A 26,931-nucleotide genomic window follows, 5' to 3' on the forward strand; every position below is an offset into this window, starting at 1 on the left:
CTGTTTGATTGTTTTTTATAATTAGATTAAATTCCACTTGGCACATGTTGTTTGTTTGTTTTTTCTCTAACTTACTATGTCTCCATCTTATTCTCTCCCTAGTAAATGTGTTTTGTCCGTTTAATCAGTTATTGACAGTAAGGTGCTGTTTTAGGTTTTATGGCTGTTACTGTCAAAAGGAAATATTCCCTATGAGAGGTCTGTAATTAGCGCCTGGGAAATGGTCAGCGAGGCGCTTTTGTGCTTAAAAGAAAGCAGGAAGAAACTAGAAAGAGCAGGAAGGAGTAGTGACAGTTTTAGCGCCCTCTGCAGTTTGTGTGTGGAAGTGCAAAAGCTTACAGCACCTGGTATTCCCAGGCGGTCTCCCATCCAAGTACTGACCAGGCCCGACCCTGCTTAGCTTCCAAGATCAGACGAGATCGGGCGTGTTCAGGGTGGTGTGGCCGTAAGCGAAAGATTACCTGTCAAAAAGACCTTTTATCGGTGGCAAATGTCACACAGTTTGATATATATTATTGTGCTAAACGTCATATGTTACAGCGACAACATGCAAACCTTGGTTATTAACTGCAGCTTCAACATTGAGCTGCAAAAATGATTTTCTCGCAGTAACATCTCCACAATAACACATGTTCGTTGATTACAGCACAGTGTAAAAGTGACAGAGAGCACACAGTGTGTTCGGACGATTTGGAAGTCCAACATTTTTGCGGTTTGGAGATTTTAACTTAAATATAGAAAACAAAAAACGTAAGCGTGTATGTGTCGTTACAGCATGTATAAAAAGGCTGTTTCTGAGGTGTCCTTTCGCTTAACAGCGAGTCTGAACTGCACTTGACTTGATCTCTGCTCATCTCCAGGCTTCTCATTCGGTAAGAACTCGTTGGCTTTTGCATACTTCCAAGAAAGAGGGCGAACTCACTCTCCTGCCACACTTATACTCACATGCACATATACTCATATCCAGACATTGGCTTAAAAAACATGCTGGCATCATCTGGGTTCTGTGAGAATGCATATCATACATAAGTAATGCAAGTACTGCATGTCAGGATGGAGGCCTGTCTTTACTGATTTATGTTCAAATAAAGTTTAACGTTAATTCCACCTTCAGGGCATTTCAGTCGCTGAAGTCATCTTCACCACCTGCTCTTCCAGACGACTGACTTGTGCCTGAACACCTGCAGTTAACCAACCAACCACTGATCAGTAAAGCAAAAATAGTATATGTTCTCATTTGGAAAAATTCGAATTAGAAGTTTTATAAATTTCTAATATAATAATTACATTTAGCAAAAATGTTTTCTCTTTGTGATCCCATCTATTATCAATATCAGTGCTTACACAGCTGTGACATGTATGAGATTACCTAACTGCATTCAGCCACCTATGATCCTGTGTATGGTTCAACTCTTGAACAACCAAAAAACCCACCAAGGTTATTTAAAAGGCTTATTCTCAGGAGGATTAATTTCCACTTGTTTACATAAACTTGTTTTCTTTTTTGCAACCAATTAAATAACAAAATGCAAAAATCATAACAATAAAATAACTTCCAAACATCCTATATCAAAAAAGACCAACTTTTATCCTGGGCTGCATAAATTTGAATAAAACCTTTGCTACATATATGTTTATATTAATAAATTAATAAAGTAAAATTGTTATTATTAGTGGTAAATGATTTGTGTGTTTGTTGGATGCACCTCAGAGCAACAGGAAACATGTTGAACCGTAAATAGTGAAGTAGATGCGCACATCGTTTTCAAGAGTAGGTAGCGGGATCAAAGTGCAGATGGCATAACGGTGTCAATATTAGACTGAAGGGTCACATTTTCAGACACGCTCCAGTAACCTGCAGTCTTTACAGTGAGGACACACAAACATTAACCCGACTGGAACATCACTGTATGAAAATATATGATCTGTATTTGTCTTAGCTTCAAACACTGTTTAAAATCAAATATTAAACCGAACAGCGGTAATTACCTGTTCTGCAGAGCTGTGTGTAGCCATCAGTTAGAAAAATCAACAGGTCCTGTTCCCCTGTGAAAAGTCGCTCTGCTGACTCTTCAAGCTCAGGTTAACTCTGTCTGCTTCTGTTGTCTGTTAACATAATATCTTTGACAAATTTCAGTCTGGCCTTCATAGAGCTCATTCTACTGAAACAGCCCTTCTTAGAGTTTCCAATGACATTCTGATGCAAAACGATGCAGGAAAGTGTTCTGTACTCCTAATGTTGGACCTCACGTCAGCCTTTGACACCGTTGACCATTACATTTTGCTTGAAAGGCTGAAATACTGGGTTGGTGTATCTGGGTCTGCCTTAGAGTGGTCCTCCTCGTATCTCTATGAACGATACTTTTCTGTGGCGGTCTCTAAGTACAGGTCATCTTCCACGTCCCTGTCCTATGGTGTGCCACAAGGTTCTGTGCTGTTTTTAATATATCTACTTCCTCTCCAGCATATTTTGAGCCCCTTTGAGGACATTCGCTACCACTGCTACGCAGACGACATCCAGCTATATATATCTTTTAAACCTGAAGATGTTTCTAAGCTGCAGATTCTAAATGTGTGGACACGTCTGTGTGTGAGTTATTCAGGTTCAGTAAGAAGGTAATATGTCTGCAGAATTTGTAATTCTTATGAAGATATTGCTTGTACAATAAATAAAATCCCTTTAACTTCTTCTTTTGGAGAGTGTCTTTATATATTTAGTCATCTTGGGGCAATCCTTTATTTAGTAGTAACCCTAGTCGGGGATATATATCAGAGTTTACTTTCAGATATGAGCATTGTGTTTCCTGTGGATAAATGAATTATTTATTTATTTATTTATTTTTTGAAAGACTGGCTCATGTAAAATATCTGAAAGTATGGCAAAGCTCTCCTGTTACACTTTATGGACACCTGAGCTTCACCATGAGGGCCTGTCTTTATTCACTTTATTCACTGAAATCCAGTTTTATAATGAATTCACAGTAATCACTGACACCTTCAGAGCATTACATTAAAGACATCTTCTACACCTACTCTTCCAGACGACCGACACATACTTCAACCACTGCAGGTTAACCAGCCACTCATCAGTAAAGCAAAAACTAAATGTAAATGTCCTCATGTGGAAAAGACTGAAACACAACTCCCATATGTCACTAATGTAACAGATCCATTTAGGTAGAGTGAGAACACTAGGCTGGATGTGTTTTAATGCAGGAACATTCATCATGTCTTAAGTTCAACAAATCATTTACATTTACATTTAATATGTGAGCTGGATGGTTACACGATACAATATGATTGTCAACAATACCTGCAATGAACGCTGGTTTGAGGGCGGAGTCAAGGAGGCCATTTACATGAAAAGGGAAAGACCATCTCTGAATCAAGGAGGGGGCCTAAGGGTACATCTTTCACCATCTTACAATGCTGTGATTGTAGCCATTCTCCAATTCTCTGTGAATGGTACTCAAGACCATTGATCAGTGGTTGTTGATTAGTGGTCATGAGAATTTGCATAATCATGATTAAGGAACTGACCTCCCAGCCCATTGTTCCTTCAGTCGGCTGGTTTCTCTGACTGAAAACGCTACGTCCAGAAGAACAGAATCAACTTTTGGAGATTTACTTCCCTGGATGATTGAGCACGCATCAAGACCTTTTAATCAGGCCAACAAATATCTTGTACTCAATTTTAGCAGCAGCCATTGTGACTGATGATGAAACTTGTGTAAAAGTGCGAAGCTGTAAAAAAGTAATTATAAAAAAAAACATTTTGTAGCTGAATGTTACTGGATAGCTGTTTCATCTGTAACACATCAAAATAACCTGCTAAGGTTTAATAGGCTATAAGGAACACACTCACTTCCTGAGCCCTGGGCAATAAGAGACGTTTTTTGTTTTATAATTTATTGATATGTTTGATCCTTTCTGACCTACGAAGCAGCCATTAGAGCACCATGTCCACTCTAATAGTTCTGTAGTTTGATGCTTGAGTCGTTGCAGACTTGTTGAAACTCCCTCACCTGTCAAGGCAGCGTCTTTGTTATTTGAGTCCAGCAGATGGCAGTGTTTCACTGTCATATGACGGCTGTCTGAAGCTTCAACTGGATTATTCGTTTAAATTAGATTGTTTTATAGAATAGTTTGTGTTTGCTAGGTTTGCTATGCAACAGTGGGGAGGAAAAACTCCTTTTTAACAGGACTATCTAGACATGAGTGATTATTGCAGTGGGGCACTATCTGTGCTATTTAAAAGAAATATTAGGAACAATAAAACTCTGAGGATCAGGGCTCCATTTAACTCCAGCGTCCAGTGGCATTTTAAGAGAGTGAATACCGAGGCTAAATGTGTTTGTAAAGCAAAAGCACTTTGTTAGCCTTTACAGAGCAAAGCTATGGATCAATGTGCAGTGAAGAAAAATCGAGGTGGCCAGTCTGTCCTTTCCTAACCAATCACAGAGCTCCTTACATTGTTGCGCTGGAGAATAACTAAATATAATATAAATATAATATAAAGATTATATTGAAAATAATCTTTTGTAGAGTCACTACTTAGTGGGCAGAGGACAGTTATCACTTTGCTGGATGCTTTAAAGTCACATGTTCTTTATTTGCTGTATGCAGATTAACAGGATATTAACAGATTAACAGCTTTCATTAGACTTCATATGATAATCAACAGTGAAGTGTTTCTCTTGTCAGTGTTTATTCTTGCTCATTGAATGATCTCTGTTCAGATAATATGCTGCACTCATCTCATGTTTCTTTAAATCACTTGTCCAGCTGTCAAACTCTGAAAGAGTTACAGTTTCACCACTGAGCACTTTAAATGGTTATTCTTTTATTTAAAAGCACTTATTCTAGCTGCATCATCAATACGACAAAAACAGTGACTTCAACATTAGTTTATCAAAATATATTTACACCCCTCATGTCAACATTACACCTCCAAAAGGGAGAAATAATCAGAATAAGGGGTAATCTTTGTCTTGATAATAATGACCATGAAAATGAAACTAGGCCTACCTTTAGTTCAGCACACTCAGTGTTACATAAAGACATGCGAACATCCCATCATCCATTCTGGACCCTACTTTTTAAAAGAGCGAGCTGTTTATTCTGGCTGAGTAGCAAACAGAACCAACCATGAAAACCTAAACTGGGAAAACACTCGGAAACCTTGAACACTGGGAACATGGAGACACAGGGGGTAGGTGAACAGACACTCTGACAAAGGACAGAGGAAAACAGAGACAATATATACACTGAGGGGTGATCAGGGAAGTGGACAAACATGGGAACACAGACTAGGATTATCAAAATAAGACAAGAAGTAACACAGACACCCTTTTCGGTGACAAAAAAGAGAAAATATCCAGTGAAAGGCAGTTCTCTCGGAAAAACTGCCTTATTGATGTCAACGGTCAGAGAAAAATGTCTGATAGGAAGGCAACCGTAGCTCATACAAGCATTTGTTGCAGCCAAAGAATGCAGAAGAGCATTTTGGTCAGCTAAGAGCAGGAAATTGAAGCTACAGTTCTGCACACTTGACGATTGGAAAAATGTTGCCTGGTCTGATGAGTCTTGATTTCTGCTCTGACATGCAAATGTTCAAGTCAGAATTTGGCATAAATAGCATGAAAGGATGGATCCATGCTGCCTACACTGTAGCTGCCATCACCAGTGTGTGAATGTGTGTGTGAATGGGTGAATGACTGAATGTAGTGTAAAGCTCTTTGGGGTCCTTGGGGACTAAGTAAAGCGCTGTACAAATACAGGCCATTTACCGTGTGTGTGTTTATGCTCAAGTGTATGAATAAATTAGTCAGTTTTAAACAGTTGCAATTTAAACAGTAGAAGAGTGGCACTATATTTATATATTTATAAAGAATTTCAAACAACAATTAATTGATGCTCAAAGCAGGTTTATTTAATTAATATCCAGATTATTTCCAATTAGTTCCGAATTCATTCAGCAGCAAATCACATCACCAGTCACTTCAAGGCTGTATGTATTATTGTAAGGTAGACCCTACAATAATACATACAGAGAACCCAACAATCATATGACCCCCTATGAGCAAGCACTTTGGCGACAGTGGGAAGGAAAAACTCCCTTTTTACAGGAAGAAACCTCCAGCAGAACCAGGCTCAGGTGGGGGCGGCCATCTGCTGCGACCGGTTGGGGTGAGAGAAGGAAGACGTTTGTTGTAGGTCTGATTGAAGGACTGATGTGATGGTAAGTTGTCTGCTGCTCCGCTTTGAATATTGAGAGATTAGTTGATGGATTTCAAGCCAAATTGTGCCCAAGTTTAAGAACATATTCATTGGTTGTTTTTGTTGATGTTATTGTTTTGGGCTTTTTTTCCACAAGAATTTCTAGCTCCCCTAGAATTCTGGCCACCCAAACGATGATTGCTACTGAGAGAGCACAAGGTTTTGTCCCCCTGTGTTATTCATATCGGTGCAGGGGGCTCTCCCTGAGAGGCCAGGGTCGAAAAAGGGATGCTTCAGAACCTCCGAGGGTGTTATGCGCTGATTTGCATCCAAGGCCAACATTTGTTTGATTAGCCTTACAAATAATGGTTGGCCATTTTCAGGTCCTCGCCTAACCTTCAGTAGTCGTTCAAGGTCATCGAGACGCTTAAGTTTTATCAATCGAGTTTCCTTTGATTGATAATCTGTCTCGTATTGAAATTGTTCTTGGGTCTTAAATGTCCAGCGCTGTTCGTTGTAGTTATCCTCGATGAAATAGCAATCAGTGTACAAGCCAGACTTTAGAAGATGATCTGGTAGCTGACCCTGAGTTTCAATTATGAACTTCAAAACATCATAATCGTCTTCCCCAGGATAGAGAGGCACCCCTGTAGCAAGCTCCACGGCTACCAGCCCCAGAGACCACATGTCAATTGCTTCATCATATGGAGTGCCAAGCATAATCTCAGGTGCACAATAACCAACCGTCCCCACACGGTTACCAGGAATCAGTGCAGAAGCAGGAAATGCGAGTCCAAAGTCTATAAGTTTGACTTTGATGGGAGACTCATGGCACTTTACAACCATTATGTTTCCAGGTTTGAGGTCAGCATGCACTATTCCCACAGAACCCAGGTGGAACAGAGCATTTGCGAGCTGATGCAAAATTGGCCTGATTTCTCTCATTGGGAGACCCTGGTTATTCCGGTCCCCTATGTAGTCCCACAGGCTTTGGTCGAGGAGTTCAAAATTTAAGCAAATGTGCTCTCTATCGAGGAAATAGCCGTTCCATTCGACAATGTTGCACCTGTCTGGATCCAAGCGTCGTAGCTGCTCCAGGATGAAAATTTCCAGTTTTGCCTGTAGCAGAATTTCAGGGTCACTTTTGTTGACTTTAATAGCCACAGTTTGGTTGTTTTTTGTATCACGACATCTGGTTACCAATCCAAAGCCTCCTTCTCCGAGGAAGGCCTCTACAACGTGGTGATCTCCCAAAATGGTCCCTTCCATTATTTCAAGATCATCTTCAGAGGAAGATGGGTTGGCTGAGGTGTTGATGTGTCCTTTTTGAGGAAATTCAACTGAGTTTTGGAAACTGCAGTTGAATTTTTGCGATCCATGACTTTTCCAGCTTGAAGGCTGCTGAGAGAGCACAAGGTTTTGTCCCCGTGTGCTATTCATGTCAGTGCAGGGGTCTCTCCCTGAGAGGCCAGGGTCAAAAAAGGGATGCTTCAGAACCTCCGAGGGTGTTATGCGCTGATTTGCATCCAAGGCCAACATTTGTTTGATTAGCCTTACAAATAATGGTTGGCCATTTTCAGGTCCTCGCCTAACCTTCAGTAGTTGTTCGAGGTCATCGAGACGCTTAAGTTTTATCAATCGAGTTTCCTTTGATTGATAATCTGTCTCGTATTGAAATTGTTCTTGGGTCTTAAATGTCCAGCGCTGTTCGTTGTAGTTATCCTCGATGAAATAGCAGTCAGTGTACAAGCCAGACTCTAGAAGATGATCTGGTAGCTGACCCTGAGTTTCAATTATGAACTTCAAAACATCATAATCGTCTTCCCCAGGATAGAGAGGCACCCCTGTAGCAAGCTCCACAGCTACCAGCCCCAGAGACCACATGTCAATTGCTTCATCATATGGAGTGCCAAGCATAATCTCAGGTGCACAATAACCAACCGTCCCCACACGGTTACCAGGAATCAGTGCAGAAGCAGGAAATGCGAGTCCAAAGTCTATAAGTTTGACTTTGACGGGAGACTCACTGCAGTTCACAACCATTATGTTTCCAGGTTTGAGGTCAGCATGCACTATTCCCACAGAACCCAGGTGGAACAGAGCATTTGCGAGCTGATGCAAAATTGGCCTGATTTCTCTCATTGGGAGACCCTGGTTATTCCGGTCCCCTATGTAGTCCCACAGGCTTTGGTCGAGGAGTTCAAAATTTAAGCAAATGCGCTCTCCATCGAGGAAATAGCCGTTCCATTCGACAATGTTGCACCTGTCTGGATCCAAGCGTCGTAGCTGCTCCAGGATGAAAATTTCCAGTTTTGCATGTAGCAGAATTTCAGGGTCGCTCTTGTTGACTTTAATAGCCACAGTTTGGTTGTTTTTTGTATCACGACATCTGGTTACCAATCCAAAGCCTCCTTCTCCGAGGAAGGCCTCTACAACGTGGTGATCTCCCAAAATGGTCCCTTCCGTTATTTCAAGATCATCTTCAGAGGAAGATGGGGTGGCTGAGGTGTTGATGTGTCCTTTTTGAGGAAATTCAACTGAGTTTTGGAAACTGCAGTTGAATTTTTGCGATCCATGACTTTTCCAGCTTGAAGGCTGCTGAGAGAGCACAAGGTTTTGTCCCCGTGTGCTATTCATGTCAGTGCAGGGGTCTCTCCCTGAGAGGCCAGGGTCAAAAAAGGGATGCTTCAGAATCTCCGAGGGTGTTATGCGCTGATTTGCATCCAAGGCCAACATTTGTTTGATTAGCCTTACAAATAATGGTTGGCCATTTTCCGGTCCTCGCCTAACCTCCAGTAGTTGTTCGAGGTCATCGAGACGCTTAAGTTTTATCAATCGAGTTTCCTTTGATTGATAATCTGTCTCGTATTGAAATTGTTCTTGGGTCTTAAATGTCCAGCGCTGTTCGTTGTAGTTATCCTCGATGAAATAGCAATCAGTGTACAAGCCAGACTTTAGAAGATGATCTGGTAGCTGACCCTGAGTTTCAATTATGAACTTCAAAACATCATAATCGTCTTCCCCAGGATAGAGAGGCACCCCTGTAGCAAGCTCAACAGCTACCAGCCCCAGAGACCACATGTCAATTGCTTCATCATATGGAGTGCCAAGCATAATCTCAGGTGCACAATAACCAATTGTCCCCACAGCACCACCAGCAATCACTGCAGAAGCAGGACATGCGATGCCAAAGTCTATAAGTTTGACTTTGACGGGAGACTCACTGCGGTTCACAACCATGATATTGACAGGTTTGAGGTCAGCATGCACTATTCCCACAGAACCCAGGTGGAACAGAGCATTTGCGAGCTGATGCAAAATTGGCCTGATTTCTCTCATTGGGAGACCTTGGTTATTCCGGTCCCCTATGTAATCTGACAGGCTTTGGTCGAGGAGTTCAAAATTTAAGCAAATGCGCTCTCCATCAAGGAAATAGCCGTTCCATTCGACAATGTTGCACCTGTCTGGATCCAAGCGTCTTAGCTGCTCCAGGATGAAAATTTCCAGTTTTGCCTGTAGCAGAATTTCAGGGTCGCTCTTGTTGACTTTAATAGCCACAGTTTGGTTGTTTTTTGTATCGCGACATTTGGTTACAACACCAAAGTTTCCTTCTCCAAGGAAAGCCTCCACCACGTGGTGATCTCCCAAAATGGTCCCTTTAGATATTTCAAGCTCATCTGAGCCGAAGGATGGGTTGGCTGACATGGTGTAATGTGTCTGTTTGTGCTGTGAATTGGTGAGAAACAAAACTGAACTTGTTTTGGTTTCTCCTGTAAATTGCTCTCAAAACTTCTCGAAAGGGTTTTAGTTGCTGCAGGTCAATGTCCGTTAAGCATAAAGTAACATAGGTGAGCGCTCCTATTTAAGGGGTTTGGGATCAAAGCAAAGTTACCACGTCAGAAAAGATCAAAGCAAAGTTATCACGTAACAAGGGATCGAAGCGTTCTAATATGTGCGCATGCGCACACACGTGTTTGTTTGTGTAATATTGTTCACTCTAAATTTGATCCTAATCAATTTAATATCACTCAATAAAAGAAAATGTTAGTTTTGGAAAATTTTAAAATGACAAAACTGACAGTTAAAACATTTTTTGTTCGTGTATTTGTATTTTTTTCGTTTTTTTTTTTTTTTTTTTGCATACCATGTCAAGCTTTTCTGTATATAGTCATGTCGTAGATTTCGGAGCAAACAAGAAATTCAATTGGATTTTAATATTGCAGTGCTTGGATTTCGGATTTGGTGCTTAAAACTTCTTGAAACTGTAACCGTATTTCATTCACCACAAATAACTATCTGATTGAATAGTTTTCTTATCAGATAGAGAAATAAAATGAGTCGAAAAGTCTAAAAGCAACATTTCTCTGCCTGTGCTGCCTTGTACCTCTGCACGTTAGTCTGTTTCAATGTGTGACCCCCCCACCCACTCCCTGATCAGTCGGGGGTGAGCGCACTAACGTGCCTGGAGGCCGTTTTAATGAGTGTTTGGTGGAAAACGAAAAATACAAGAAGGAGTCTGCAAGAAGGATTTGTACGTTTTCACAACAGGGGAGTTTGCGTAAGTCCTAGTAAATAATTTTCTCGAGTGTGTACGTTACACATGTTATTTTTTAAAATTGGTATTATTATTTTGCTAGCTACTAAACTCGCGAGATAAAGGATTGAAGTGATACAATACGGTGCCGCTATTCTAACAGTTAGTTATTGCAGGGTAACTTCTAGAATATGCTGTGAATTTAACTAAGATTACACAGCAGTAGCAGTAATACGAGTTACTTCCCTCGAGTGAAAGCTTTAAACGTTAGCCCGATGCTTAACTAGCCAACGTCAAGCTTTCTGATTGAAGGCTAAAAGCAGCGTTGTCACCAAGGAAACAGAATATTGATGATATTTTTGTGTGTTGCTGCAGCTTTTTCAAGTATTAACCTGGTGTCTTTGGGAACACCTTAGGGGGAAATAACGGTAATATGACTGAACCATATGGGAACAAAGAATAGGCACTTTTTTGTGCTACCGAAGTTTCCTCGCTTTCATTCAAAATCTGTTTATCATTAAACAATTTAAACATAATGTCTTCAAGCTCACATTGAGGCCTGTGGGGCACTATCAGCCACTGAGACAGTAGACAAGTGACTATTTCACACTTTAAGGCTGCCTGTTTATTTAAGTGAGATGAACAGTACATTATAACTGTACATAATAATATCAATGATGATAGATTAAATAAATAGGTTTTTGAAAGACGCTTGTGCATTTTTAAAGTGTTTAATTGATCTGAGTATTTCATCTGTTCAAAGCCTCTCCCAGTCAGTGCTGTTCTCTATGCCTGTCTTACTCTACATGATGTTATTAGCACAAACACTTTAAAGGTGATAATTAGGTCTACAACAATAACACAGACTGCAATGTAGTTAAGCGTCTTGCAGTTAGTTTTGAATGAATGAACTTAAAAAAACAACACAAGCAAAGATCTGTCTCCTATTTTTTGTGTCACATAAGAAAGAAGCATCAATATCTGATGAAAAACGTATTAATTTGGCCTTTCACATGGTCTTACTCAGGTGATGCGAAGTGAAATATGTATCCTTTTTATGGTAATGTGCTGGAAAAGTTTGAAAATGGACATTAAACGTGCTTACAAAGTGCTTGAATTTGACCCTGAAAGGTGTATGAACCCAGAAAAAGTCACACTTGGAGTAAAAACCTCTCATAGCAAGTTAATCATATTAAATTGATTTGATGCTTTCAGCACAAAATGCAGCCACACAGTCAGGACAGTGTCTGATTTACCTTCATCAGTAAACATGTGTATGCTGTACATAGTAACAGTGTGGCTGAGTCCTCTGGTTCAAATCAGTTCCACTACATTTGGAGATGTAAGTCTTAACCTTTCACATGCATCGGGAAGGAAAATACAACCAACATTTAAATGTCTTTAATCCGATTTCTTTTAAGTGTCTTAATGAGCTGCTGCATGTGAAAGTTAGCAACTGTTGATTTTACTGGCAACAGTTACTCAGTGTTAGCTCATTACTCTTTACTTGTTGAAACAAATCTTGTCTGTTGTTGGTTAATCTGATTCCTGAGCGCTTGTGTTTGTGCCAAAGACGTTGTTTTTTTAAAATGATGAAGCAGCTCCGCTCTCTATAGTATTTATTTGTTGGAGGGAATGTGTTTTGATCATCCTCATGTTCGTTTCCAACATGATATTCTTATTCTTGGACTCTACTAGAGTAGCTTTGCATGCTTCTTTATCTTAAACAAAGCTCCTCTTTTTCTCCTCTGCCTGGAAAAACAGGGGTTTTGGCTTTTTTGCCTTTAAGCTAATTTTACTCTTATTGGTTGATATTTAAAAGACTTGCTATTAATGATCAAGGCTTTTTTAATATCATGGATTGGGTGTTCTTTTTATTCATTTTATTCATTTTTCTCGGGTCTATGATGGATATTTTTGCATAAATTAAGATCTGATTACAAATATTAGTCTCACATGTTGCATTAATTTAATTCAAAAGTGAGTCAGGTAGGTGTTAAGTAGAAATACAGCAGAATAGTGAAAGTAATCTTGTATTTATCGTCTAATCTTGATCACATGTTCAGCGCTCATAAAAAATATATTTGGAAAACAAAAATATTTGTGCTTATTATTTAGTTTATTTATTACAGAGGAAAAAAACATGACACTCTTCCTCACCACTTCCATTCAACCTTTTTCCTCAGGACTCATTTTAAGCTGCATACAGAAGGATTCAGTCTGCAGAACACACACATGCATCTGCTTCAGTGGCAATGAATGAAAACATCTGGCTGTGTTCTTATGCATACTGAAATAGGAAAATAAAGTAAGATGAATGAGTTCAGCGCTCTGAGCTGGATGTCTTTCTGAAGTACAACTCTCCTGCCTCTGAGCTTCAGGTGAAATGTCTTTACTTGCTCAAATTCAATCTCGTAAAAGTCGATCATAAAAGTTATGAAAGCTTGTCTAACTTTCTGGGATCTAACTCATTTTAGATATTTGTTTCTATGTGCTGCGTGTGTTATTTGTTATTCAGATGTGAAGTTTAAAAAAGGTTTAGCTGAGTCTTCATTTAATAAATGTTATTTCTGGGGTTTTGTTTTGCTTGCTAATCGTCGATACTGTGACGGTGTGTCACTGCACAGATCCTCCAGGGAAAAAGATTTTGTTTTTTCACATTTTGACTGTTGTGATTCATTATTTCCATCTTTCAGTCCTTCCCGTTTCATTATCTAACACACACATTATTCTCTCCCACTGCGCTCCGACTTTTTAATTCTTTGAAAAAAACATTTAATATTCACAGTAATGCCAAAGTGCAGCGATACATTATGAAGTGCACAGAAAGAGTCTGGATTTCCATTTCTCATACAGTACCGAGCAAAAGTCTTATTTTTTTCATGTTTTGCCAGGTCAGTCTGTGTTAACGGTGTTATTAACTGCATTCTTTAACTAAAGAAGTGAGAACAAATGATGTGGGGTTTTGTTTTTTTGCAGTAGGCTGCAAGTAAATGTGTAAAGATACAATTTAAAATTGGTTCTTTGTTAAGTTTTCTGGTCCTTTCCATGATTTAGGTGTCTGTTTATGTTTGAATGTTTCAGAGATTAGTGTGAAGGGTCTTAACAGACAAAAACTGGTCAAATACAAGCCCTGGATTGAAAATCAGAAACACTTTAAAAAGCCTGGAGAGCTATTCCTTAATACCACTTTAAAGATTACAGGGAAGTCCGGATCCCTGGAAGCAAATGAGGGATGGCTCAAGACTTTTGCACAGTGCTGTACATGTCATGTTCCCTGTTTTATAGCTCAGCTCAAACTGACACGTTCTCACTAACTGCTTCTCATTTTCTCCACAGTAAACTTTGACCACTTCCAGATACTGCGGGCCATCGGGAAAGGAAGCTTTGGAAAGGTAATGCGGCCTCCATTTTTCATGCGACTTGTTTATTGTTTGCCCTTAATTACCCACCACAGTCGTCATCTCTAAAGAATCAGTGCAAGCGAAGCGAAATGTGCTGGGATTACACTTTAGTTCTCGTGTGCTGCTGTTATTTAATAACAGTTATAAATGCAGCTTATGTAATTATTTCTGTGCTGCATTTTGTGAAACCAAATTACCCACAGCAAGGCTCGCAAAATTTCAAAATCTCTGGTAGCCCTTCGGGCAGGCATTCTTCAGTTTTTGGTAGCCCAAAAAAAATTTAAGTAGCCCGAATAAAAAAATAATTTTTTTTTACGTTTTGTTTCCTTTAATGTATAATATTGTAAAGTATAATATTGTAACGGAAACAAAAATTAATCAAAAAAATTGTTAAAATACAAATCACAACAACTGTATAAAAATTAAAACCATCAACTCAAATACTTGGTTCTAATTGAACAGAAATTTCTATGAACTTGTAAGAACTGTGTAGAACATGAATCAGTTTGTGTCAGATCCTGAATCTGAAATTTTTACTGAAGTCACAGGTAAGAAGTAAGTGGAACCAAGATCTAGGCCATTTGCTTTTTGAAGTTTGCAAAGACTGCTAAATTCTGCCAATGGTAGTTCACTCTTTGCAATATAGCACGCTGTTCTAAACAGCTTTTTCAGGAGTTCTTGTTGTGCTTGGTTTATTTGTAGTATGTTTTTTTGCAATTGGTGTTTGTTCTGGGAAAGATACTGCAGACTGGGCAATAATGCATTTCTTGCATTTCTCATGGGTTCTGATGGGGTCTTTCTTAAAATGACTGGTCCCAGTAACAAAGGCGCTTGTCGACTTAGAAATCAAATGAAACTCACAACACACCTGGCAGAACATCATGATATTTAGCTCGTCATATTCCAGCCACAGAAATTCTTTTGTCCATGAAACCAAAAAAGCTGCGCTTTCTTTTTGCCTCATAGTCTGATTTGTCCAACATGTTCTCACTCCCAAAGCGTAACATTTTAGGCTAGGTGACAAATCGTCAACATATTATGTTTTCGGCTACCCACCACATTCCTAAATGACGACCTCGGAAAAATGAGGAAATGTGAGAACCGTATGGACTCAATCTACACATGTTCGCTCTTTTCCTTCAAATAGCTTAGAAACACGCTATTTAACATCATTTAAGTCCTGTTTAAGGTGAGGAAAAAGGTTATGGTTAGGGCTAGGGATAAGGTTAGGTTTAGGGCTGTAATACAGGGCTGGAACGTTGATTACCGCGGGAGCGAAAGTCTCCTTTCGCGTTCCTAAGGAACGCCGCCGGACGTGACAAAACGTTGCCATGTTACGCCTCGGGAGTGAGAACAGGCTCGATTTGTCATATCTTTTCCGTTTTGTGATCGGCTTTTCTTTGGCTGCCCCTTCTTCACCCTGACCTGTCTTATTTGGCTCTGCAGAACTAAAATACCAGCGTAAATCCTGCTGCTTTTACACACGTACTTACATAATGATCAGCGATTCTTTGCGCACTCAACCTCTGACATGTTTAAGCTTGCTGAGAGAGATTTCACTTGTCGCGTTTGAATAGTAAGCTAATGAGTGATAAGACGATGTCAGAGGAATTGGTGCGCAATTAATCGTCACTCACCAATCAGTGCTGCCGCTCTCTATACACCGTTCGCGCGATCGCAAAATGAAAATGAAAGCAAAAAGCAAGCGCAAATTCAAACGCGATTTCAATATGTCACATATTGACAGTGGCTCATCGATGCCAATGACATAATTACTCAGCTACATTGGCGAAAGAATGCAAAAGCACTGACATATATTTTCCTATGATAGCCCGACGGGCAGGGCTGAGTTAGATTTTGGTAGCCCGACTGGAAAAATCGCTAGCCCCGGGACGTCGGGCTAGCGATTTTGCGAGCCCTGCACAGTTCTTTTCAACCTTGTCACAGGTGCCAATATCACCGCTGGTGGCCATTGTTGATAAAACGGTCATTTTGGATTAACTTGTGGGGCATTTTCTTTCACCTCTTGCTGAAGAATTCCTTTGTGTACACATTGAACGTCTGGATGAGACTTCAGTAATGAATTCAGGACTGTGTGTGTGTGTGTGAGATACACAATTGGGGCTCCAGAGATCGGAATAGTTTACCTTCATTTTAAATATCACTGCCCTGTGCACATTGTCAGCTTTAAAATTCAAACTTAAAGAGTTTGTAAGTAAACTGGCTGAGATGAGACACAGACGATGCACCAGGTCCTCGTCTGAGTGCTGGCTCTCAGCTGTGCTGTATCTCTTCCGCAGCCATGCACACACAGACACTGTGCTACACTTACACAGTGAGACAGATGCTCACAGAGACGTCCAGATACATTTTGTCCTTGCTGGAGGTCATCTTGTGTGTGTTTTTTTTTGGCCCACTGTGGCCTCACACCGAGCTCCTGCTGTTTTTTGAACACTAGATGGACCAACTGAAGGACCAAGTGCATCTTTCAGGTCCTGTGTCAGGTGTCTGCTGATTTTTTTTTGACATGACTTTGAGGTACTGTTCCTCCACTGTAGATAGATTTTTCAGCCTGTCCCCTTTTTTTCTGTCTGTTACTTTTCCAATCCAAAGAAATCAGAGGAAATGGTGTGTTTCTGTGACAGGTTGCTAGTAACAAAGTACCTAAAGATAAAATTTAAAAATGGTTCTTTGCTAAGTTGTGTGTTTTGTATTGTATTTGACAACTCTGGTTTGTCCCTTGAGTTAGGTTAAGTGGTTTAACCCCCCCAAAAAAACCAACCCAAAAACACAAAAATATCGCTCTGAAAATGATCAGGTAGGACTGTTCGATATAACGATATATATCGGATATAAAATAAATATAAATAATAATATAAAATGTTGGACAATCTTTTTATTTTTGTTTTATTACCAGTTGGTAGTAATCATTTCATATGGGGATTTAAATGGATGTATAACAAAACAAAACAAAGGATAAAAGAATATATAAAAGTATATTTAATGAAGCTGATTGAACAACAGTGCAATATGTCATGATGACAGTGTTTACACTTTAGGCAGGAAGTCTGACCCTCAGATTCCAGGTCTGCCTTCTAGTATATAAAACAATCATCTTTCTTGTGGGGAAGGAGCCGGAGTTAGAGCAGGAAGTTACACCATATTGAGATTGTTGGGCTAGCCTCAATGCCAGTGTTGGGCTCTCCAGTTTCCTTGAAGGAGGTTTGTGTCACGGTTCTGGGTGTTTCTGACCCAGCTTTTTGAGTTCTTGTGTTTTTATATTATGGTTTATGTTTTGAGTCCTTAGTTGTACTGTGTTTGTTATTTCCCTAGTTATGGTTATCATAGGTTTATTTCTTAGTTCTTGTAATATGGCTTCACTGTGTTCCATGTTGTGTCTACTGTGCCTTTCTGTCCCATGTTTCAGGTTCCTATGTTCTGTCTCCCCAGTTGCTGTTAAGTTTACATGTCTAGAGTTCAGTCAGTGTGTTTCCTGTTTTACTTTGAAGGTCCGTGTCTCATGTCAGTGTTTCTAGTTTTGCTTCCCTTGTCTCGTCCAGCCTGATTACTCCCAGCTGTGCTCTCCTGTGTCTCATTCCCTTGTTATCCCTCTGTGTATTTAAGTCCTGTGTTTCTCTCTGTCAGTGTCGTGATCTCCCTCATGGCTGTGTTTCCCTGTGTGTCAGTTTATCCATGTCCCAGTTTAGTTTTGTTATATTTTTTGTGCCATTCTGCAATGAAGCAGCTTTTTCAGTTTAATTCCTGCGTGGTGAGTTTTGCGTTTGGGTCCTTCTCCTGCCTGCACACAGCTGAAACATGACAGTTTGACTTCGTGCCATTGTTGGCTGGACTCTGTGCTCATTGATATCCCAGTATCAGTGAGTTAAGACACCATGCATTTATTTTCTGTGTGGCACACAACAAGAAAACAAGCCGAGAGAGAACATATCAGCCTCCAATGACAGTTTATTAAAAGGTTTATTGGAGGTTATTTGTTGTGTTATTGAACCTCTGTGCTAATGAAAGTGTGTCCTTAATAAACGTACTCCATAAGAAAGTGTGTTCACAAGTGCACAGAACACATTAGGGCACAGGTCAATGATTGATTTTACAATTGTATTGTCAGATCTATGGACACTCTCGGATACTTGGATACTCAGATGATTAGAGGAGCAGAGATGATCAGCTGATCAGGATTTGGTGGTGAGTTGGATCAGGTCGTATAGTGAAGGTGCAGAGGCTCAGATCTGTGACATTGTTAAGTCCCAGCTTAGTGTCCATATTTAGATGTAACAGTGCTATATAGAAACTTTACCTGATAACTTGGATGAGTAATGTTTTCATCTCAGGCATGTAAATTTCATTTGTGAATATATTTTTAATACTTGTACAACAGATTTTTTTTTGAGTGTTAAATAGAAAATATATGCTGAAACTGAAGTGATGGGTAGCACTCTTCAGTTCACCCCTGCTCTCGAAACAATGTAGGTGGTCCAATGAACATATTTACATTTTTTCATTTGCTTTTGCTGTTTCACTTGCAAAATATTTCCAGTGTGACATTTGATCAGGTCTTGTAAACCTTGTTAACCAAGCAGTCACTCCCAGGCTGCTGTACTGATCACCGGATCTTAACTTAATTGTCACAGTGCACTCAGAACAAAACAGCCATGCAGAGATATGAGTCACAGTGACATTAACACTGATGAAGACAGTCGTCGTTAGAACCAGCAAACTGAATGAACTAAAAAAAGATAATCTAAATTCAACTGGTCTAAAATATCAGGTTAGGTCCATATTTTTGAAGTAGAAGCTTTTACTGGTTTTACTTAATAAAAAGAAATAATTAGGAATTGTGTTGGAATTTGTCCAGTTTAACATTTTAATCATGTTCAGTGCTTTGTCCTGTCAGTAAACACAGATTCTTTATTTGCACTGAATGGGACAGCATATATTTTCACTGCTTTTGGCATAATGACAATAAAAGATAAATAAAAGATAGTTTCAAAGTCTGACCTGCAAAGCCCGTCCACTCAGTGTCCTCCTCAGTCATGCTGGTTGCTTGATTGCTGTAGACGTGCTAAACTACTGTGACCCGATTAATTGAACTGAGCTCACACTGCAATAACTAATCAGTGATGTGGTAGTTTAAGTACTTCATTACCAAATTGTATAAATGAAGTACATCAGAAGATGTTGGGGAAGAAGGACTTTACCGGGTGGGCCTGGACCCCCGAGGCCTGTCCCTGTGCCGACCTCGTCTAATAGATTTATAAGATAGAGCTCATCAAAAGACTAAGATATGAATATAAACATGATATTTGTCAGTTTAATTTAATGTTAAGTTGAACTGGAGTTAACCAGAAACCTTTACTCTTCCAACTCCTCTACTTTGTCCAACAGTTAGCTTAGCTTAGCCTAGCTTCCTCCTGCATGGAGGAGCAGTTTTCTTCATGTTTGTTGTTCTTGCGTGTAAAAGCAGTCATCTTGCATCACTTCTGATTGGTGAGCATGACTAGTACACAATAAAGAGACCTTCAGTTTTAACACTATTTCAAACCTGGATCAGACACTTTGCAAAACATGGAGGCTAATTGCAGTTTTTGCAAATTGCTAATTGTATGGTTTCAAATTGCAATTTTGATTTTAAGTCGACTAATTGTTCAGACTTGCTCTGGGGCCTGTCTGAAGTATTAAATTGACATATATTTGTCTCCACACCTACGTAGGAGAACTTTTTTGTAAGTGTGAAATGGAAAATAGAAGAAGTAGAGATGTGGGTGTTCCTATTTACATATTTTTATTTTCTGTTTCTTTAGCCAAACATGTTATTTGATCAGAGCACCTGCCTGTACACCTGCTGTTAACCGAGCAGTTATTTTCTAGCTGCTACACTGATCACAAAATCATGACATATGAATGACAGGAAGTGTCCAGTGTCACGTACCGATATTAATGACAACAATGATGGGTCAAAGCAACATACGATGAACATTTATTACAATATCATGATGAATGTAATGCAGTGGGATAACTTCTGCAGTTATTATGTTAGTGATGATGCCTCTTTGCTTTTCATTTATTCACAGCTTTGTGGTGTACGATGGAGTGTCAGGGCCACATTAAGATGATAACCTGCCACGGCTGCTGTACTTCTACAACACGACTTGTGTCGATGATTTAGTGAAGCAAACTGATCAGCTGTCTTATTGTGTCTTTTGTGTGTTTGGTTTTGTTTTCAATGAACTGAAAACCCTCTTTAATGCACGAGGGTGTGACCATCCACATCCTCTCATCTGTCCAGTGTCAGCCACTCATTTTGTGCAAATGGTCAAGTCTTCCAAGTGTGCGTGCTTTTCCTTCTGACCAGATGCAGCTTTTTGCACCATAACTTTATTGTCCTGATACTGATCATCACACCGTGTATGTGCGCTAAAACAGCAATCATTTCACTGCTCAGGTTACAAAATGTCATAAGATGCTGCGTGGCTGTACAAGATAGATTTTGGTTAGCAACAACTCTCTGAGGCCTCAACTATGAAGCAGAAGGCTGTCTTATCCGGCTAACATCAAGGGTCAAGTTATCCTTTGAACCTAATCTGCTCCAGAGCAATTTATGTTCCAAATGTGAGATCAACAGGTACAAAATCACCACCTACTAACCAGTAAGACCAAAAAGAACAAAATAAATAAAATCCCCGATCCTGGAAGATCCCTCAGACCGCTGTGTGCAGAGAGTAGGAGGGTGTAAAATTTTTTGGCAGAGTTTGACGTCTTTGTCTTTCCATGATTAGCAACAATAATGAATATAGATTCTCTACAACAACTTTACTGTTTTGGAAGTATTAATATATTATCCTAAAGCAGGACACCTGCACTGTAATTAATGACCTCACATCACATGTTTAAATTACGCTTTTACATTTAACCTTTTAATCAGACCAACAAGAAGCTCATACTCAATTTTAGCTGCAGTCATTGTGACACTGATGATAAAACTTGTGTAAAATTGCAAAACTGTAAAAAGAAATTTAAAAAAAAATTATTTTAAAAAAAGCATTTTTGTAGCTCAATGTTGAAACTACAGTTAACTTCACTGGTTGGATGTAACACTTCAAAATAACATACTAAAGTTTAATAGGCTATAAGGAACACACTCTGAGCCCTGGGCAGTGTTGTGCTAATAAGAGAAAGTTTGTGTGTGCAGTGAACCAGTAAGTTTTGTATTTCATAATTTATTGATTTTCTATTATCCTTTCTGACCTACGTTAATGAAGCCATTAGAGCACCATGTCCGCTCTAATAGTTCTGTAGTTTGATGCTTGAGTCGTTGCAGACTTGTTGAAACTCCCTCACCTGTCAAAGCAGCGTCTTTGTTATTTGAGTCCAGCAGATGGCAGTGTTTCACTGTCATATGACGACTGTCTGAAGCTTCAACTGGATTATTCGTTTAAATTAGATCGTTTTACAGAAATAGTTTGTGTTTGCCATTGTTGCTATGCAACAGTGGGGAGGAAAAACTCCCTTTTAACAGGAATATCTAGACGAGTGATTATTGCAGTGGGGCACTAACTGTGCTATCTATAAGAAATGTTAGGAACAACAAAACTGAGGATCAGGGCTCCATTTAACTCCAGCGTCCAGTGGCATTTTAAGAGAGTGAATACCGAGGCTAAATGTGTTTGTAAAGCAAAAGCACTTTGTTAGCCTTTACAGAGCAAAGCTATGGATCAATGTGCAGTGAAGAAAAATCGAGGTGGCCAGTCTGTCCTTTCCTAACCAATCACAGAGCTCCTTACATTGCACCATGTTTCTAATTTGCATTTTACTGATATTGCTGGGCTGCTGTCAATCATGTTGTCTTTATATTAAAACAGAGCATTGACCTTTAACCTGTTTAATTCATACTGAGTATTTAAAAAAATGTATTGTCATAATAAATTCTGCCTCACTGAAACACCATTTTGCATTAGCACCTGACTTGTCACTGATGATATCACTGCATGAGCAGCTTTTAGGGCAAAAGGGGAAGCTACATTTAAAAGCTTTACTATCGGGAGTTTTTGTATCCCTCCCATCTGCTCATAGCAGATGGCTAACCCTTCCCTGAGCCTGTATCTGCTGGAGGTTTCTTCCTGTTAAAAGCGTGTTCTTTCTTCCCACTGTCACCAAGTTGTAGAGGTTGTGTATTTATGTTGTACTCACTGGCCTGCATAATGCAGGGTGAATACTTATTTTGCTGTAATATTATCTTAGAAAAACCTGGTTGACAAAAATTTACACATTATAGAAATATAAAGCTAACATGGCCACCACTTCTGCTACTTTTACCACAAATAATTTCCTGAAGCACAGTAAGTCTCTCTGTTACCGACTGTTAGAAACCCAGCTCATATTTGGAGACAGTGGCTTGTAGCCTCCTAAAGGAGAGAGAAGGACATTTGTTTTTCCCCGTGTGTCAGTTCCCCTCCGTCTGTCTTTTATGCGCTCGCTGTCTCTCACTTATTTTTGTTGTGAAATGTATGAATTTGTAACCGTGTTAAGAAATGACATCAACTGAATGCAAGCAAAACTTCCAACAACAGTCAAGTATTGCTTCACTGTAAACCTGCAACCTCTGAACAAAGATCCACAAAGTTCCTTTTCCAGGACGTCTTTTTAATTCAGGAAGTCTTCAGTTCTCATGTCTTGAATTTTCTTTTATTATAGTTATTAAAATGTACTGAAGATCGACCGATGAGCTAAAAGTCAAAGCAGAAGAGAGGACTTCTAGCTTTTTGCTTTGTCTTGCCTTGTTTTAACGCTGTGAAAGCGCAGTGCAGAAAGAAAAACTGTAAACCTTGTAGTGAAACAAGCAGCAGGTTTTACAGTTATTTACTGTTAATTATACAGTGACTCTGCTGTAATTCTATTGTAAAGTGCATTTTTATAGCAACTCATAACTCAGATGTTTTTCTTTACTTTTGTGGGGTTTTGTTTGTTTGTTTGTTTCCAGTATAGGTTTTCGAAGAGAAGGGGAGGGATGTGGTTGTTAAACTGTTGCTTTGTGGAGCGGTGACACTGATGACTAGGACGGTGTTGTAAAAGGTGTAGCATAAAAAGAAGTCACAGAGGAATCCGTGTCCTTTTTCTTTCTGTTGCCTCCACAGGTCTGTTCTTTCTGCATGACCCTCAGCTGCACACAGGTCAGTCTTTGGACTCGTCATTTTGATTTTCTATAATGTTTTGCTTGAGCATGTCCTGCTTTTCTGTAATGTTATTTCTACCGTTTTAGCAGTTCTTCTTGAGGGAAAGAGAAAGATCTAAAATCGTATACGTTATATATGTTAAATAACATGTGTAGTGCTCACATGTAATGCAGATGTTAGCTTTGATCTAACTTCCAATAAATCCTGATTGGATGTTGTTAGCGTTAGCACTTGTGTTTGCTTCTACACGTTAATAGGAGATGCCCACATAACCAGGCTCTGCATAATGAATTCACTGTTACCATTTACCAGCGTCAGAGAATTTCACTCAGCAAAGACGTCTTTACCAACTGGTGCTGCAGACGAGCGCCTCCTGATTGAACAACTGGAACCAACCACTCATAAGTCAAGGAAAAAATGAAGGTAATCTTTAAAAATGGTGTTACAAATGCTGGGTAAAACAGAAGAAGATGTTTCTAATTAAATGCTAACATTTATGAGATGAGGTTTATTCTACTGCGTAATTGCGCAGCATTAACTAAACATTTCCAATAACGTTTTTTACTGGAACTCAACAAGCTCTTAAACACAGATTTGGGAAAGTTGATCATGTCCTGAGATTTCTAGTGTAATTCTGTGTTTTTCTTCCTCAGGGAATCACGAGGGTTCAGTGTTCCTGCTTGCTGCTGCTTCTGCTCTCTGCTGCTGTGCTCGCACAAACCTTTGAGTTCAAAAAGGAACACATCCTTCCAGAGGAATTTAGAATCTTGTAACTCAGTTACTAATTCTTCTGAAGAAGTAACTAGTAAATATAATTAATTACTTTTTCAAAGTAACTTGCCCAACACTGCCCCTAACCTGTTGGGCCTGCTCCCTTCTAGCTTTTAAGCCCAGCAAGCAGCACTGGATTACCTACTGAATTGTTGCTTAGTTACATTGCTTTTGTCTTTTTTCCACTAGATGACGAGAAGATGAGCAAAAGTGTGGTGCAGTTCACAGTCAAGTGTTATTTAATTCTACTTGAACAAGTTATAATTCACATCTGTCAGAGAGGAACAAATAACACTCGGCTGTGGGCACTTTTTTTACAATTCAACAGCTCCACCTCAAACTGTCATTTCATCAATGTCTACGTCACTGGTGCACAAGTTCTAAGAAACTTTGCCACTTCTGTTTTCATGTTTCAAAAATATACTGCAAGTGTGAGGACAAAGAACAACAACAGCATGCAGATGCAGTCTGTTATTCATAGCTGGCTTTACAGGAAAAAAAGGTGTTTGCAGAGTAAAGAGAACTAAGTGTTTGGTATTATTGTCATGCTGAAAAATCAAGCTGTTAGCAGTCACATGCTTTCCAGATGGAGCAGCAAAATCTGATAGATGGAAATATGATCACAGAAAAGTACTATTTTGACCAGGTCTACAAGACCACAGGCTGGAGTTCAGCCCCAAACCATGACAGAGCCCCCAGCTTGCTTTGCAGATGTCAGTAGACACTCACTGTTTACTTTACCTCCTGTGTGCATACTGATGACGCTTTCAACCAGAAACATTAAATGCGAATTCATCTGAAGAACAGTTGCTCAAGACCAGTATAAAAATAACATGCTTTACAAGAAATTCTGGCAGCTTAGAATCAAAATATAAAGCAATCACGTGCGTTTTTTTTAATCTCTGTAATTCTGCTTGTGTTTTTCTTACTTATATCCCTTATATGATCTTAGAGTAGAGAAGTGAGGGTTTAAGCTGTTGCCATGTGTAACTGCTTAGTCATTGGTCTTGTATGATAATGCGGAGCATGTGTTCAGACTTAGGCATCAATGACATACAGTTGTTTCCTTTTTTGGTCTTTTCTTTTGATGTGATCATTAGATGTAATAAAACTCAAGTCGTTCTTAGAGGCTTGGGCAGATGGCCTCAGATGACTACAGAACACTGTGGTATACAATAGTTCAATAGTTAATGTCGTGTTGGAAAACAGCTTGAAAGTAATAATTCAACTAGCATTGCTGCTTCAATTCTTATTTGAATTCTTTAATTGTTAATAAAGCAAAAAGAAATGAAATCAAAAAGACATGCAGGGCACTAAACAGGAACATACCAGCTTACGAGTCCTGTGACTCCTGACGCTTCAACTGTTCCAACATTTCTTACACTTATTTTGAGATCAAATAATAAATCATTTAAACAGCATAAAAGAAGCAAGCTGAATCTGAAAGGCATCAAAAATCACATTTCAAATTATTTGAATTATTTTACATGATAAGCAAACAAATAGAAGTTTTTAAAGTCATTTTCATTGAATATGTGTGAAAATAGAAGTTGATCACATTGAAAAAATGTATACTTTTAAACATTTCTAAAGGCTTTCAGATAGATCTGATGAGGAATGTAACTCCTTTTTGAATATCTTTTCTTCCCAACATTTTTTTTTTGGCAAAATACAAACAAAAAACTTTCAATTTGAATGTTTTTTCCATTTCTTAAAAAGCACGCTTGTAATGCACAGGGTAACCTCCCTGACAGCTGACTTCTATACGTTTTTTAAATTGATGCTTGCCGTTGTATTTACAGGGAGGTGTCTTTTCTGTCTTACTCGTTAGTTCACAGTCAATAATTTCAAACTGTGACTTACTGCGCACATCACCATCTGTCATATCATTACAAATAGATTTGACTGTTTCGTTATCGCTAAGAATGAACGTATTCTTCTCCTTACATTTTTTCTTCGTGTCTAAGATATTCCTAGTCTTTATTTCACTATCACACTGGTCCTCAGTCATCCTGTCATTTATGTGCTGTGTTTTAAACAGTTCGTAAAGACGTTTAGTCTTCTCTTCTGGTTGTGGTTCAGCATCCTTTTTGTTTTGTTTTGAACCGTTGGTTGCTTTTGAAGGTGTGGCAATGAGCAGCACAAGCATCAAACAGGCAAACAGGATCCTCATTATTTCCTGCAGAAGAGAGAACATATAACATATTTTTCAATTTAAGCATTTATTTATTTATTTTTATTATTTTATTGCTACATTTACATTCTAACAGTTGTGCTTTGGTGGTTTTGAAGTTGTTGTTTTTTTGCATATTATACTTTGTGTTAAAATTATACCTATCATACTTAATTGTATAGTGTTTTATTTGTATTGGTTCTACGTATTAGAACAGTACTATTCTTGTGCTTGTTGTCAGGCAGAGGGAGGGAGAGGATCAGGACCTGATCATTATTTTGCCTACACGTATCTCTGTTGTACTAATTACCCCATTTGTTTTAATATTTTAATAATAACAGATGTTATTGTAAAGCTGAGATGAATGCTAATATCAGATTTTTAAGACTTGATGAGAGGCAGTAATATCAGCACTTCTTACCTGTGGCACATGTGAATTACTGACTTTCTGACTGAGTGTGAGACAATGAAAATTCAGTCTAAATGACAGGAATTTCTTACACATATGCAGAAGCACCCTTTTAAAATCTAATTTATAACAGTGTCTAAGAAATATAATATTTTATTGTCTTGATCTGATCTGTTCAGATTTGATATATACCAGTTTTTAAATTGTGTTGATAATTCAATTCAATTCAATTT

General features: G+C 39.0%; 1 protein-coding gene, 1 long non-coding RNA gene and 1 other non-coding gene across 3 annotated transcripts; 1 reads left to right on the forward strand and 2 right to left on the reverse strand.

Annotated features, from left to right (window-relative positions):
- Positions 1–332: 332 nt before the first annotated feature.
- LOC148096436 (5S ribosomal RNA) lies at positions 333–451 on the reverse strand. The gene has a single exon (XR_015717317.1). It is a non-coding gene; the product is annotated as a 5S ribosomal RNA (ribosomal RNA).
- Positions 452–5,910: 5,459 nt separating this feature from the next.
- LOC148096437 (uncharacterized) lies at positions 5,911–10,305 on the reverse strand. The gene has a single exon (XM_087836063.1). It carries the CDS (start codon positions 9,922–9,924, stop codon positions 6,421–6,423), a length of 3,504 nt encoding a protein of 1,167 aa, XP_087692189.1. The 5' UTR covers positions 9,925–10,305; the 3' UTR covers positions 5,911–6,420.
- Positions 10,306–23,267: 12,962 nt separating this feature from the next.
- On the forward strand, positions 23,268–24,357 carry LOC102778495 (uncharacterized). The gene is made up of 3 exons (XR_437788.2): positions 23,268–23,342; positions 23,658–23,768; positions 23,999–24,357. It is a non-coding gene; the product is annotated as an uncharacterized LOC102778495 (long non-coding RNA).
- Positions 24,358–26,931: the final 2,574 nt, after the last annotated feature.

The sequence above is a fragment of the Neolamprologus brichardi genome, chromosome 23, assembly GCF_056152115.1.
Source record: "Neolamprologus brichardi isolate AB-2024 chromosome 23, ASM5615211v1, whole genome shotgun sequence".
Classification (NCBI taxonomy): domain Eukaryota; kingdom Metazoa; phylum Chordata; class Actinopteri; order Cichliformes; family Cichlidae; genus Neolamprologus; species Neolamprologus brichardi.